Consider the following 14,255-nt stretch of genomic DNA (forward strand, 5'->3'; position numbering starts at 1 on the left):
TTATGAAACACTGACTGAATTTTAAAAAATAAAAAATAAAAAAAGAAATTGAAGAGGATCAGCCGTTAAAGGGGTTAAAGCTCATTTTTTAAGCTTTAACAGGCCACCGTCCAATTTCTTGTTTTCACGAGCGTAGCGTTTGAGAATGGAACTTCCTAGAACACGGATTCTAACTTCCCAAGTTCATTTGTTTTCCTCTACCTCACACCAATCATCACGACTTCTTTGTTAGGTTTTTTTTGGGGTTGGTTTGAAACCCAAAAAATATTTACGCGATAGAAAGAGTCAGGGACAAAAAATTACTAGTTTGGATTTGTTTGTTTTCTGATAGCTGATTAATTTCCTGCATGAACTCCATATAATAGGTTGACAAATAAAGACCCCTATACATAACTCAATAAAATATTCTCTACTGTCCGTCAGTCACAAAAAGGCAAACACGTCAAAAGCACTTTCACATTTTGTGTTTGAAGCCTGACCTAAACTGTTGTCATGTTTATTTTTTTGGCTTAACACTGCCAAAAATAACTCAGTGCATGCGAGTATCTTTACCGATGGAAATTCGAACCAAACAAGTGATAAAAAAGAGAAAGACAGAAAACGTCAGACGTAGACACAAATATGGCGAATCATCGGTGAAATACTTCATGAAATAAGTTGCAATGCCATAAAAAGAAAATAATAATAGTGAAAAAAAAATCTTTGTTGTCAATCCAACGCTTGTTGACCTCAATTGCTTGCCGTTTGTTATTTAAACACGCCAAATTTATCTTGCTTTTTTCGTCCTTCAAATAGGAATCGAACTTCGGTGATTCGGTATTTTCCTATGCTACCATTAAAGGTGATCTCGGTTGCTAAAATGAGTAAGAAACAACCTCGGTGTAATTTTAGGGAGCCAGTATATTTTGATCAAACTAATATTTTTTTACTAGCCTGCTTGTAAATAAATTTATGTTCGCATGCCACGAAAAACCTTAAAAAAAAGTTCAAGTCAACGACGGAAGTGCCGGATGTTTTCCCTAAAAAAAAATACTGGATCTCTTATTTATTTTCCGATTTCAGTAACTTAAACAAAAAAAAAAACACGGAAAATTTAGTCCAAAAGTAAATACTTCTAAAACCGTGCCAGTTTAGAATATGTTGGCTTGAATGAAAGTTGTTCTCTCCGGTTGATGCATGAAACGTAGTAAATATTTCAATCTTGAAAAAAAAGAGATTTAAATGGAGAAGTGAATCATTTGTGAAGGCCACAAACGTTTTGGAGTGTAACACCCTCCTTTTGCATTGCACCGAGCCTAAAAATATATTTTTAAGTTGTTTAGTATTCCTTCGTACAACCAGTTCCATCGAGCGAGCAAAAAATATTAAATCATCCTAAACGAGAACTGAAGGAATCGTAATAACTGGAACATTGGTTCTCTTGCGTGAAATATACTTCGGAAACAGAAATTGCTCCTTGAAACTTAAATATTAGGCCAGGCTTATTTTTAACTCTTGCTACTGGAAAACAAGAAATGTTTCAAAAGCATTATTTCGGAAAAAAGTTTTGCCCTACTTGCTGCAGGTCTGCCAGCGAGACGAGGCGGAGCGAGCGAGGCAAGTGCACATTGTCCTTCTTAAATTGCAGCGCGCGTTTACTTGCGAGCTCGTCGCAAGTTCAACTTGGGACTACTTGCGTCCATTAGCGTTACCGTTTGTTAACAGTAACTCCCACTGTACTTAAAGAAGTCTGCTTTTCCAGCCAAAACAAAGCTAACAAAAATTAAAGTCATTCTCAGTATCGGTTTCTGCTTTTAAATTCCACATTATGTGTACCGTTTGCGATCTAGCTATAGCGATCTAGAAGCCAGGGAAAGTCATTATCAAAATTACCATCACGAGTATACTGGCTAAGTTCACATCGCCAGTCAATCCGTAAAGAAAAAAACATTTTCTCAATGTGCGCGCGCGAATGTCCGCGTGCAGATGCGCAGTGCGATACTTAGGCGCGCGCGCATCAAACTTTAAATGGCGCATCTACGCCATAACTCGTGCGCGAGCAAAACGTTAACTTTTTTCCTAGCCCTGTGTTTACTGTCCTTACCGTGAAGGATGAAAGGGTTTTCACGAAGCGACTGTAACTTTGTTCATGATCGATACGCACGTTTCTCAGAAATACTTTGCTGGATATATCTCAAACAGTTTGTGTTCTTGGTTACAGTAAGCGCGCGCTTTTATCGATTACGTTTGCAAACGGTATTTGTTGACATTGCAACGTACTCGTCATAAACAACGGTTACAGTCTGAAGTTGTTACAATCGATAGTTTGATCAGTTTTTAAGTACTCAAAATTATTTTGAACACTTCATGAATGGTATTGAGAAGTTCATCACTATATTCTTCTTAGCATCGACTTCGTGTGCGCTTTACCAGAAATGTGAAGCCAATCCTGGGAATGCCTTTTGCGGTAAGTACATTTTTTGGAAAGTTGTGCAACTGAGTTAATGAAAAAGTTTCCGCTTTTGATATCTAAAGTTCAGCGGCTTCAGACCACACTTTTAGAGGGAAGAATTATTTTGTTGTTGCCGTTACTTTTTTTGTACCGAAGCTTCGTGTTTATTTCCTGTTTATTTGTAAACGTTTTCATATCAACTAAGGCAACACGCTATTTAAAAGTCGACATACTTAACCAATGTGTTTTCGTGGTCTTGATCTTGTTTCCATTATGCAACCTCATGAAGACATCAAAATATACATGGCTAAGCAAATCTCTGTCACCGTCTGACTTTAAATTGATTGACTTTGATAGCAATTCAAAAGGCTGAAAAACAAATGATTACGATTCTTTCGATTTGCTTTCATTTGTTGTGATTATTTATTTAAAAGTACACTTTAGTTTAGAATCAGCCGAATAAAGACAGGTGGAAATATGATATCCATGTATTACATAACCTTGGAAACCGCAAAATGTTACAAAGTAGTAGAAACTATATATAACCTTGGGGGTAATGTACCGCCTGCGCAGGGCACAAAAAATCCGTTATCGTGTTAGCGCAATCGTCCTGAAAGGAAAAAAACAGAACGTTTGATTTTACAACTCATACAACGTAAGACACTCGCTGCAAGAATGAAGTTAGGGTGTGGTTTGTTTGTACAACTTATGTAGCAGCAAATTTTAAGGTAAGTTAGTCGCGTAAAAATTATTTTGTCGTTTCTGATTTTCCATGGTGTTTGCATATCGTAAAATTCCGGATATAAGCCCCCCCCCCCCCGGTTATAGGTCCATCTACCTGGAAACAAACAAAAATACATCCGTTTAAAGCCCCTCCCTCCCGGATATAAGCCCCCCTCTGCCGGATGACAGTACTTAACTGGGATAAATGTTGCTTTATTGTGCGTTTTCGTATTATGCGAACGTTTTCTTATTCCGCTTATAAGCCCTCCTGGATATAAGCCCCTCCACTTATAAGCCCACCCCAAAACCCTTACGCAGTTGGATAAGCCCAGGGCCTATAACCGGAATTTTACGGTAATTCAAATGGTATGCGCTCGCAAGACAAATAACACGCAGGAGTACACGCGCACAACCTTACTGTCTGGCAAAACAATGACAAAATGTTTCCAGAAACACCCGTAGTGCGCAAATTTCCGATGTTACCTAGTTTTGACACACGGGAAGCATTGTTTTCAGCGTCAACTTTGTTTCCAAGAAGCAAAATTTGCTTTTGCTACACCGCAGAAACATTCCGTGTCTCTAGAGCGTGGTATGAAAACATGGCTAAACAAGGAAACAATTATGGAAACATGTCTTCCGCATGTTTCTGAAAAAATGTTTCCTCGTTTTGCCGGGCCTGTACTCTTTAGAACATAAAAACGTTCAAGCTATATTAAGCACGTGCAATACCTTGTTCCACTATAACGTATGGGACGGACCATTATTTTTTGGACGGGGGTGGGGATGAAAAATATTTAAAAAAAAATTGTTTGCAGGGCCTAGAAAAACAAAATAAATTGTTTGCAAACACGATATGAATAACAAAACATAGTTTGAATTTCAAAAAAAAAATGTTTGCAGAGATGCAGAACCTAAAAAAACAGTTTGCAAAGGAAAATTTTCATCCCCCGTCCCCCTCCAAAAAAAATATTGATCCGTCCCTTAGATAATTTTTTCTTTTTTTTTTCTTTTTTGATGGATTCTACAGAATTTCTCCAATCGCGGTGGAAACGTCTTTTTCAACCACAGGCAGATATGAGCCAATTACTAACAACCATGTTGCTTCTTGCTGTTATTGAGGTAATTACACGGCAATCTTCATGAATTCTGGTCAGGTGTTATGCTACCCTATGAGACCTTAATTTTTAATATCGAGAATGCAATACTTTTCTTCAAGATTGCACGGTCTTGTCTCCCTCACTCACTTGTAAACAGAACGAAAACTTGTCTATATTCTTAAGCGACAGTTGCCATGTACAAGTTGTGACCAATAGGCTTTGTTTTGTTTTTTTAAAATGATATCAAAAACACCAATACAACCAAACTTTTTTTGTTACTTTGAATACTACCTAACTTTGCCATTAAGAGGGATTTCGTTATTTTGAACCTAAAACCCTATTACTTGCACTAAATAGTAGCAATTGTATTTCTAACTGTGGGGAAGGGGCAGTCAAGGATATTAGTTAGCTAAGGCCTTAGAAGCGCAGTGAAGCGAATCTTGCAGTCTTCTTGTTACCAAAACGCAACCGAAAATCACTTTGGTACTCCAAACAGTACGTCATCGAGAACTGAACCCGAAAACGATCTTGGTGAACGTTGGCGGACAGTGTTAGGAATAGCAAAATTATTAAAATATATTTGCACCAAATATAAATTTGACAGTTAACAGTAATCAAAGAGGCCTATGACCTACTCGTGAATGCGTTAGATATATTTGAATCGTTCCTTTGAACAGTATAGTATCAATGGAAAATATTCATAACAGGTTGCTTAGGTATAAGAATTACTTTTTTCATCAAGCAAACCGATGGCTCAGTGGTACAACTCTGCCTTCTAAAGCGTGTGACCCGGGATCGACTCTCATACTCTGTGGCTCATACCCTGTGGTTTTTTCTTCTTATTTTTTTTTTCACGGATATTATATACATATCTGTCTTGTATAGACTGAGTTTCATTACTCCTTTACTGATTAACCTTTAATAAATCGTGCCGTGCTCTAACCTTCCCAGTCTTTTAATAACACATACATGAAGTCACTTCAGTGGAATCGTAAACGTTTCTTGAAGGAGAATTGAGTGCGGCCGGTCTGCTTGCTCAGAATAGGGTTATTTGGTTTGAAAATCGAGTTTTTAAAATTCTGCCATTGCAGCGGGAAAGAGAGCTCATGGAAGATGAGGATGAAGTCGATCTGCCGGAAATAGAAGAAGATGAAATCAACCTTGAAGAAGATCAAATGCTGAACATCGAAGGAAGTGCACATGATAAAGAAACAGCTGAAGGCAACGAGCTTCATCCCAAGCTCATACCACTGTTACTGAGTATAGCCTTCATGCTGATCAACTTAATTTTGGTAAGCTTATATAATTATATAGTATTTTTTTTCGAGGGGGGGGGGGGGGGGGGGTTAGTTGAGAGTGGCAGATATCATTGCTAGAAGCACTTGAAAAAGATGACGATGTTAAATTTCTTAAGTGTGCCTCTATTTTTTTTGTCGTTTATTGTTTGATAACCTTAAGCTTTATGTGCAAACCTACCGACTGCAATTCCTAGATCACAGAAAGATTCATGGCCTTTCTATACTGAGGAGAGTTGTCCCTGAAAGAATGGTAAACCTCTCTCCCCATATTTTAACAAGCGTTTATAGCAATAAAGTTGTCTCTGCTGACCGAGCCAGAATTTGGCTCTTTCCGGTTTCACGCGTGCTCTGTATGTTCAGAATTGTTCTTGGTCACTGGCGAGCTAAAAATGTCAAAGTGTTAACATCAAAAAAAATATATCGCTCGCCCTCCAAGGTCACTCTACCTTCAAAGCGAGTGGCCCTCCATCCAATGTAAGTCCTTTCTCCCTGCCCCCCCCCCCCCCCCGCACCCCCCAGGCAATTATGCAATTTCTCATATAACGGCTCGCAGCTATTACAAAAGAATGCATTAAAAGCTCTCTCGCACGTGATGGCTCGGTATAAAGGTTCACGCTCCTACCAGGGCAAATTTTCTCCATATAAGGCCCTCAGACCGGGGATAACGGGAGAATAGAACCACAATGTATGAAAAACGCTACATCCAATTATTTCCGCATCATTCGGTCCTCTTTATGCTCTGTAGTACGGCGTTCACACAGGACTATCACTGACTTCGATCGTTAGCTTTCAACCATAGAGCGGTTTTCACTTGAGTGTCGAAAGATAATTGCGTTTGCTTTGGTTTTGCATTGCTACGCTTAGTGATTGGCTTAAAAATCTCGCGCCACTTTCTCAGCCAATCAGAACTAAAACCAAAACCAATCGTGACTCGCCCGCGCACGTTTTCCCGCACTTCGTGCCGCTACATGTATTTGCTTGGAGTTTTGATTGGTTCACTGGTTTGTCCTTGTCCTTTGTGATTGGCCGGAGTAATTACTTTGGTTTTGGTTTTACGACACTCAATTGAAATCTGCTCTATCCCTTAATTCCTTTCAAAACTTTAGCCTATAATGCCGCTTTATCGACAAGTTTAGTCTCCTTATATTTGTTGTAGTACTAACTGAAAATAATGAAGTAAATAACAAACCGTTGTTGTTCATCGCGAGAAAGTACAATAATAATAATATTAAATGTCTTTAAAGCTTTGTTTAATGTTTATTGTGGTGTAATATAAGATAGGAAAGATGAACGTTTATTTGTTTGTCTCACGATGGAATCGCTTTAAGTTGTTGATCGCGACGTTTCGACTGCAACACTGCCAGTCTTCACCAGGCGATGAGGTCGATTGTTTACGGGTCGCTATTTGTAGCATGTTGGTTCACTGCCATTGGTTCGTTTCGATCCTCATTATTATTCCGACTAGTAGAGTTGTTTCCTCATAGGTCCGCTTTGATATCGAGCGACTGTCGAGAGAACCAGGCTGCCTTCTCACCACCAACGTATATAAGGTAGTAAGCGTCACCAGTCGACCTTATCGCCTGGTGAAGACTAGTATGTACTCGAAATGTCGCGATTCACAACACATATTTTAATGTATCGTGTGATAAACTATAATACTATGGCGCAGTGGTGAGAGCGCTCGCCTCCCACCAATGTGGCCCGGGTTCGATTCCGGCCCGGTGCCATATGTGGGTTGAGTTTGTTGTTGGTTCTCGTCCTTGCTCCGACGGTTTTTTCCGGGTTCTCCGGTTTTCCTCCCTCCACAAAAAAAACCAACACTCCAAATTCCAATTCCATCTTGGATGCACGTACATGTCTTAACGAGCTCTTGAGCTCTGCCGTGTCACGTGGGTAACTAAATTACATTGAAATTACATTACATTGACGTTGTTATTATTTATTGAAACTTTCTGTAGGCCTTATTCCTGACGATGGTAGGTCTGTTGGACTTGAAAAAGAAGCATTCTCAGATAATGCAGTCATCATGACCATTTTTTGTTCACGGATTGAATTTTACAACGCTGTACAATAATATCATTATATTCCTAACGAATTGCAATAAAATAATAATGTGTTTTAATAAAGCAGAAAGTTATTTCTGCTGTCTGTAGTTAAACGTTTCTCACCTTTACTTCGAGACAAATACAGCACAAAATACGTTTCATAAGTAACGGACAATAACGTGACATAACTGAGATACAGATAAAAGCATTCCAATTAACTTAGCAAATTTTCTAGAGGAGGTCTTAGGTCTTTGATTCAATAGTGTTGCTTTCTGTTTTTTTTTTTTTTTTTTTTTTTTTTTTCAATAAATTCTGGGATACGCACGCTAAGCTAACTGGATTTTTTTCTTGATGGATATTTATACAATTTTGTCTTGCATGCGTCAATGAACTTATTTCGTTCCCAGATCTCTGAGCTCAAAAAAAGACATCTTGGAACTATATTAAAATTTTCGTTTTTTGACAAAAAAATTGCTTACATTTCTCACCAAACTGTCATGTTGTGTTCAAGCAATTTAAAGCATGTCAAAAGCTTTAACGTCATTGCACACAAATTTGAGTTTTCATTTTGCCTTATTGACATATCTTCGCTATCTGCCTGCTAAATAAATACATCGATAGAAGTTAAAGTTTAGTTTGAATCAGTCCACCTACGGGTCCATGCTGTTACCTTTAAAAACTGAAATTGATTTACATTTCAAGAAACAAAGAAAATACCACTTTATAATCTTGTGTCCATCAAGTAATTAAGGAAAAGTGCGTTCGCCTAACTAAATATTGACGAATTAAATTTTCTCATATCTTTCCGTTTGGCTAGCTAAAATTTTCTCCAAACGAAACATCCATCACTGAAGGTTATTTCCGTTTACTTTAATTTGGTCCAATATAATAACTTTACAACATTACATGTTATTTTTCGAAAATTGTAAGAAATAAAGTCAACATTTCAAAAAGCCTTCAACCAAAGCCCATACTGTTTCAGCTAGGTTCAAAGCCTCATACATTTAAATGCTACATGTTTTTTTTTCTTATGCAAATACTTCCGTAATTTTTTCAGGAGAATTGTGTTAATCTGACATTTCTTAGAGACTCTTAAAGTGCGGTTGTTCAAACGAGTCGTGGGTTGTTTGTAAGGATTTCGAATTCATATCACTGAGTTTTGAATTTGTCAGCTTTAAAAGCGGCTTATTAGGCGATGTGCATTAATATCCTTTGTACAAATATTGGAAAATCCATTGACAAGTGTAACTTACCGTTGTTTTTTGGTGCTGAATAAATTACTCTATTTTTCTGCGAATAATAATCTTCCGATCATGGCTTAAACTATAAACCGACACGATTTATTTTTTGCCTCAGAAACAGCTTTATATATCAATGGACACTGTAATTAACTTCTGCACCCAACAAACTGATTCCAAAATATTCTTAATTTTGGCCGCTATAATTGTGGTCAAGCTATTATTGAGTGTGCGTTTTTACCGACCAACTTGATTAAAAGCTATCGGCAACAGCTGTAGGCAGCTATATCAACTGATTCGCTAACTTTCCTCGGACGCGCTACTGTACATTTATAAGGAAGAGATTTTTTGAATGTCCCCTTCAATTCGGATACTTATGCTGCCATTGCTGTCGCACGCTAGTTGTCTTCTTCTAAGGGATCCTGATGAGTCCCTACTTTGACTAAAAGAGCGCTTCCTTCGGCAGCGAAGTTGGGCTAAAATCTTTTTAAACCCCCTGCGGTAGTTTTCGCTAAAAATGGCGTACAAACATGGATTCAAAGCGCTGTTAAAATGAGCGAGAACAAGTCGCACATGCAACCAATTACAAGGCAGATCTCGGCCGTATGCATACATGAAGAGTCTAATATAATAGAGAAACCAACACAGTACGAACGCTATTACTACGATGGAAACCAAGCGAAGGACCTTCTTTTTAACTCTTTCTCTGTGTCGGAATCCCTCGCTGCTATTGGACGAATTTTCAGGAGTGAGACCTGGAGCTTTTCTTCGTTTCAGAGTGACTATTATGGCAGTGTACAATATCACAATCGTTAGAAGAGGAACCGTGAATATGACTATCATGTTAAAGTGATAGTAAAATCGTTGGACTCCTTCTCCGAATGTGTCATCGAGATTAAGGTTACAGTAAAGTTTGCCGTCTTTCCCAGTCATGGTTTGCACTGCATAAACGGTCGGAATGCGAAATGCCAAGGCCAGAAGCCACGTGCACAATATGATCACTTTACAGAGTCGAGTAGAGACTAATGTCCGTAGGGGGAACACAACGGCATTGAAGCGATCGAAGCTGACGGCCACAACGGTAAATACAGAGACTATCATGGGTGTCTGGTTGAGGAGGATTGAGAGCTTACAGAAGACGAGCCCGGCTGTTCCCCCGACGATCCATTCGAAGCCTGCTAGGGCCATTGTAATCATCCTGGGCATGTACAGTGTGATCATTAGATCTGCAACGGCCATGTTGACAATGTAGTAATTCACCGTGGTTCGCATCCGCTGGCTCTTATACACAACAGCGACAACCATCGAGTTTCCGAGCAGAGATGCAACGATTATGAAGCAATATGGAAGAATACGAGCCACTTTGACGCCAACTGGATCTCCGTGGAAACACCCGCTCTCCGAAACGAGATCTCCTGAAGAGAGGTTTACAGTCATGTTGGGGGACGACAGGCTATAAGCCCGTGTGTAAGCAGTTTTCTCCATTTAGATACGAGAATGTGAATCCCTCAAGTATCTAACACAAAATACGAGTGCAGTTAAGTGGCGTAAGCTTGCTTCAGGTGAATTAATGTAATCTTCTTTCGTTTTGTGATGAATTTAAGTAGTGGAGCAAATATATGCCACACTTTAATTACGGAACATTTTGCTTGACGTCAAATGTATGTCACACGCTAAATACCATGTTCAGGACAACGCAATTACTACACAAACATTCAAGCATCTTAAAAGTGTTTTTTCTCGGAGAATATTAAAAAACTTATAAGGGCAGGTGCATAAGGACGAATAACTACTTGAGATAATATCTTTTAATTTACTTGTGTCTTAGTTTGTAGGCGTGTTGTTTTGAGCGTGGGTAAAAAAACGGTTTAAGTCCTTCCACGCAAAGTAAAACTATAATTTTGCTTTTTAAATTGCGGGTGGTCGCGACTAATTTTTTTTTATTAAATATCAGCTTTCACGTAAAATCTTATGAAGAAGCTGATCACTTAATTTCATTTAGTCGGTATATATTAAAAATGCTGGTAAACTGTTCTGTTGACCACTTCACAAATTGGCAGTTCTGTTAAGACCAGCTTTAACGACACTAAAAATTTAACCGGCTTTTTCTTAGATATTATAAACCAAGAAAATTAGCTCACAATAACAAATTTCTATGACACAAACCTGATCTTATCTTTTATAGTCACTTTTAGTCACGGTGACAGCCAAAAGGAAAAAGCACAATTAAGTGTCAACTTCACTGACAAGCTTTAGCTATCTTTCCTTTTTTTTTTATTGAAAACTATTTTAGATGTCTCTTATGTTTAAAGCATTACATAAATTTCATCTCAAGAGAGCAGACTATTTGATGGCTTTCTGGACCACAGCTAAATGGATTTTGCTGAAGCTTTTAATTCAATCCGTATAAAGTTGAGCGAAGGAAGCAGTCCGGCATTGTATTTATACAAGACAGTCTTTTTTATGGATGTTTGTATTTCATTACATGAAGCTCCATAAATGAAAACTGTCAATATGTCAGTTCATTTCCGTTGTTGTGGAACACCTGTTTGGTAAAATTACATGCCAAATGAACATGCATTTCAAAAGTAATTTAAAGTTTATTAGGAGACGCGGCTTCCCACTAAGAGCTGTAAGAAACTGCAACGTTGTATCTTTGCCCCAAGCTCGTGTCAATAGAAAATTACATGCCAGAATAAATGAGATTATTTTGCGCGGCGGAGAGAAACAAATAACGACACGATTCTATTCATCTTTTTCTTCATGGGAAAAATAGAGCCAACAAAAACAACCTGCATGGCTCCTAATGTGCGGCTTCACAGTTCAGCTGAGTGGTATAGCATCGCACCGGTATCGCAAAGGTCACGGGTTCGAATCCCGTTGAAGCCCCGTAAATTTTTATTTCAAGCTTCTTTTTCCCAGTTGTTTTAAAAAATTGATGAGCCTACGGTAATTTGCTTAGAAAATTACATCTTTCTCCTTTCATTGAACGAAAATTTCAATCCCTCTTTCATTATCTTCACATAGGAAGCTTTCGCAATACCGAGCCATCAATATGCAGGATCGCGTTTTACATTTTCTTGAATGAATGGCCTAACTCACGAGTCTCTTTTGGCCAGTGGGAAGAGCATCGGAACGGTGCACGGAAGGTCATTGGTTCGATTAACGCCTGACAATTTCGAATTCATTTACGTTTGTCTCACGAGCATGACAACAGAAAAATACATCTTTTACGACATTTTTGCCCTCGGTAAATGGTTGGACCTGCTGTTGCTAGGTAACGCTAGGTAATAACAAAAAAACCCGGCTGGGGCCTTAAACTGACGAGGGAGTTTTTGGTGTGCACCCGGGTGCTCTAGCTAGCTTTTCAACTAACGAAACCAATCCAGACTTTTTGGCCTAGCTTTATTCTGTTCCTAGATATGTAAAGCTACCACAATAAAAACTTAAAGGGTGTGTAGCAGCTACTACTGGTTGTATGAACCATAGGAAATAGGGGTCTTGAAAAGTTAGGGCTTATGCCCGACCGGGAGAGACGTCAGATGGCACAGCCGCTGTTTCTATACACTGAAATGATGTTTCTTTGCTCTAATTTACGTAAAATGGAGAATGAGGTTCTCATGAAACCCTTTTAAATGTACAGTTTATATTGAATCTCGATAACTCGAACGTTCAAGCAAAATAAAAAAAGGTTCGAGTTATCGGGGGGCCGCACAGCAGTCCGGCGCTCTACCAACTGAGCTAACCAGGCGGCGGTTAGTACAAAGAAAACTACACGAGTTGACCATATTTACGGCAGCTATATTAACGTTGCCAAACAAAAGGAAATATTTCAAGACTAGAACTCAATTACAAAGAAAATAATTTTTTTATTGTCGAGTTACTATATTTATTCAAAAGCTCTCTCTATAAGGATTCAAAAACAGGGTACAAAATTGCTTTAACTGTAATTGACATACAAGAAAACCTTAAATTGAATGCATGCAACTTGTTTTTGACGAACATTTGCCTGGGGCTTGTTCATAATTTTTTGCAACAAAAGGGAGAAAAGTACACTTCTTGGCAGAAAAAGTACAGTATACAACAAGACTTCTTTCGCTAACGAAATACAAAATAACAAAAATTAAAACAAGATGACTCATTAAAAGAATATTATACGGGGCTATAGACGCACGCCACTTGCTAAAAATTGACCGATTTGCTATATTCATTCTACATCCATAATTGTTTATCACTATCTAGTTTACAAAATTTTGAACTCTATGAAAGCGTGCTATTCGTAATTTCATTCCACGCTTAATTACATACTTATTACGCGTAAATTGTACGCGAACGTTAATCTTAATTAATCGTCACCAAAGGGTTATAGAGGCTAAATTTGCCTCTTTCTGAAGTAGGCGATAAACTGTAAAGGTAAAGATCAATTTAGACTAACTTGAACAGAAAATTAAAGAACTTAGACGGTGAATTAAAAAATAGACAAAACTATAACACGATATTTTTTTTCAAAAACTTGAAAGTATCCAAAAAGAAACTTAACATAAACGATTCTACTTTATTATTAGCAGTGGTATTTTGAAAGAAAATAGTTTAACGTAGCTAAACAAGTCCATCGATGCGATAAGAAAACTTTCTTCAATGAAATTATATAATTACAAACTACATCAATACTCAATAGCAAAGCGTGCGAGTGACGTCACGACTCAGACAAGACTCAGACAAACAAACCGAAATGGCGGACGATTTTTCGAAAACACTTTCTAAAACAGGCGGTGTTCCTAAAACACTGTATTAAAACAAAAGTTTCCCCTAGATTCTCTCTTTTTCTCTCAGAACACGCTGATGTTTTCTGAGCCTCGTGTGGTATATTCATTTGCATTCAATTTTTAGACCTCGCGCGCTTCGCTATTCTTAAGATAATACTGCGAACTTTAGAAATCGGGTTACGATAACTTTTTCTCAGATTTTTTTATATCAGAAATCTGTTAATTATATTGCAGCTTCATCGTCGTCAAGACCCCTGTTGTGACATTGTGATTTCATCGCTTTTATACTTTTATTCATTTTATTGCGATGACCAATCAACTTAATTCCCAGTGCCTTCAGGTCTCTATCTTCCATTCTAGTAATTTGTTTGAGGCTATTGATGCTTGCAGCCTTGAATGCTTCCGAGTACGTTCCCATGTTGAGGTGCTTCAGCCAATCATCCACGGACTGGAATTCTGGCATATCTTCCTCTGCAGATCTGAAAACAAAAAAATGTTTTAGTAACAATTATAGCAGTGCTTTGATAGATTGGGAGGCGCAGTGGCCTAATGGTTAGTGCGCCGGACGCCGGATCGAGCGGGGTTATTATGTTGTGTTCTTGGGCAACACACTTAACTCTCATAGTGCCTCTCTCCACCCAGGTGTAAAATGGGTAC

The 14,255-nt window shown here is 38.3% G+C and overlaps 3 protein-coding genes across 3 annotated transcripts in view; 1 reads left to right on the forward strand and 2 right to left on the reverse strand.

Annotated features, from left to right (window-relative positions):
* The first annotated feature begins 2,063 nt into the window (after nucleotides 1-2,063).
* Nucleotides 2,064-7,691, forward strand: LOC144658360 (uncharacterized). Its single transcript, XM_078518785.1, has 4 exons — nucleotides 2,064-2,446; nucleotides 4,182-4,273; nucleotides 5,343-5,543; nucleotides 7,508-7,691. The coding sequence occupies exons 1-4, from the start codon at nucleotides 2,347-2,349 to the stop codon at nucleotides 7,577-7,579; spliced, it is 465 nt and encodes a 154-aa protein (XP_078374911.1). The 5' UTR covers nucleotides 2,064-2,346; the 3' UTR covers nucleotides 7,580-7,691.
* A 144-nt stretch (nucleotides 7,692-7,835) lies between these two features.
* LOC144658216 (somatostatin receptor type 4-like) lies at nucleotides 7,836-12,196 on the reverse strand. The gene has a single exon (XM_078518597.1). It carries the CDS (start codon nucleotides 10,315-10,317, stop codon nucleotides 9,163-9,165), a length of 1,155 nt encoding a protein of 384 aa, XP_078374723.1. The 5' UTR covers nucleotides 10,318-12,196; the 3' UTR covers nucleotides 7,836-9,162.
* Nucleotides 12,197-12,710: 514 nt separating this feature from the next.
* Nucleotides 12,711-14,255, reverse strand: part of LOC144658112 (ephrin type-B receptor 1-B-like) — a 34,869-nt gene continuing 33,324 nt past the window's right edge. The window contains exon 19 of the mRNA XM_078518445.1: nucleotides 12,711-14,077. Coding sequence (XP_078374571.1) covers nucleotides 13,822-14,077 — 256 coding nt within the window. The 3' untranslated portion in view covers nucleotides 12,711-13,821. The remainder of the gene's footprint in view (nucleotides 14,078-14,255) is intronic.

The sequence above is a fragment of the Oculina patagonica genome, chromosome 6 (genome assembly GCF_052425735.1).
Source record: "Oculina patagonica isolate OP01 chromosome 6, crgOcupat, whole genome shotgun sequence".
Lineage (NCBI taxonomy): Eukaryota > Metazoa > Cnidaria > Anthozoa > Scleractinia > Oculinidae > Oculina > Oculina patagonica.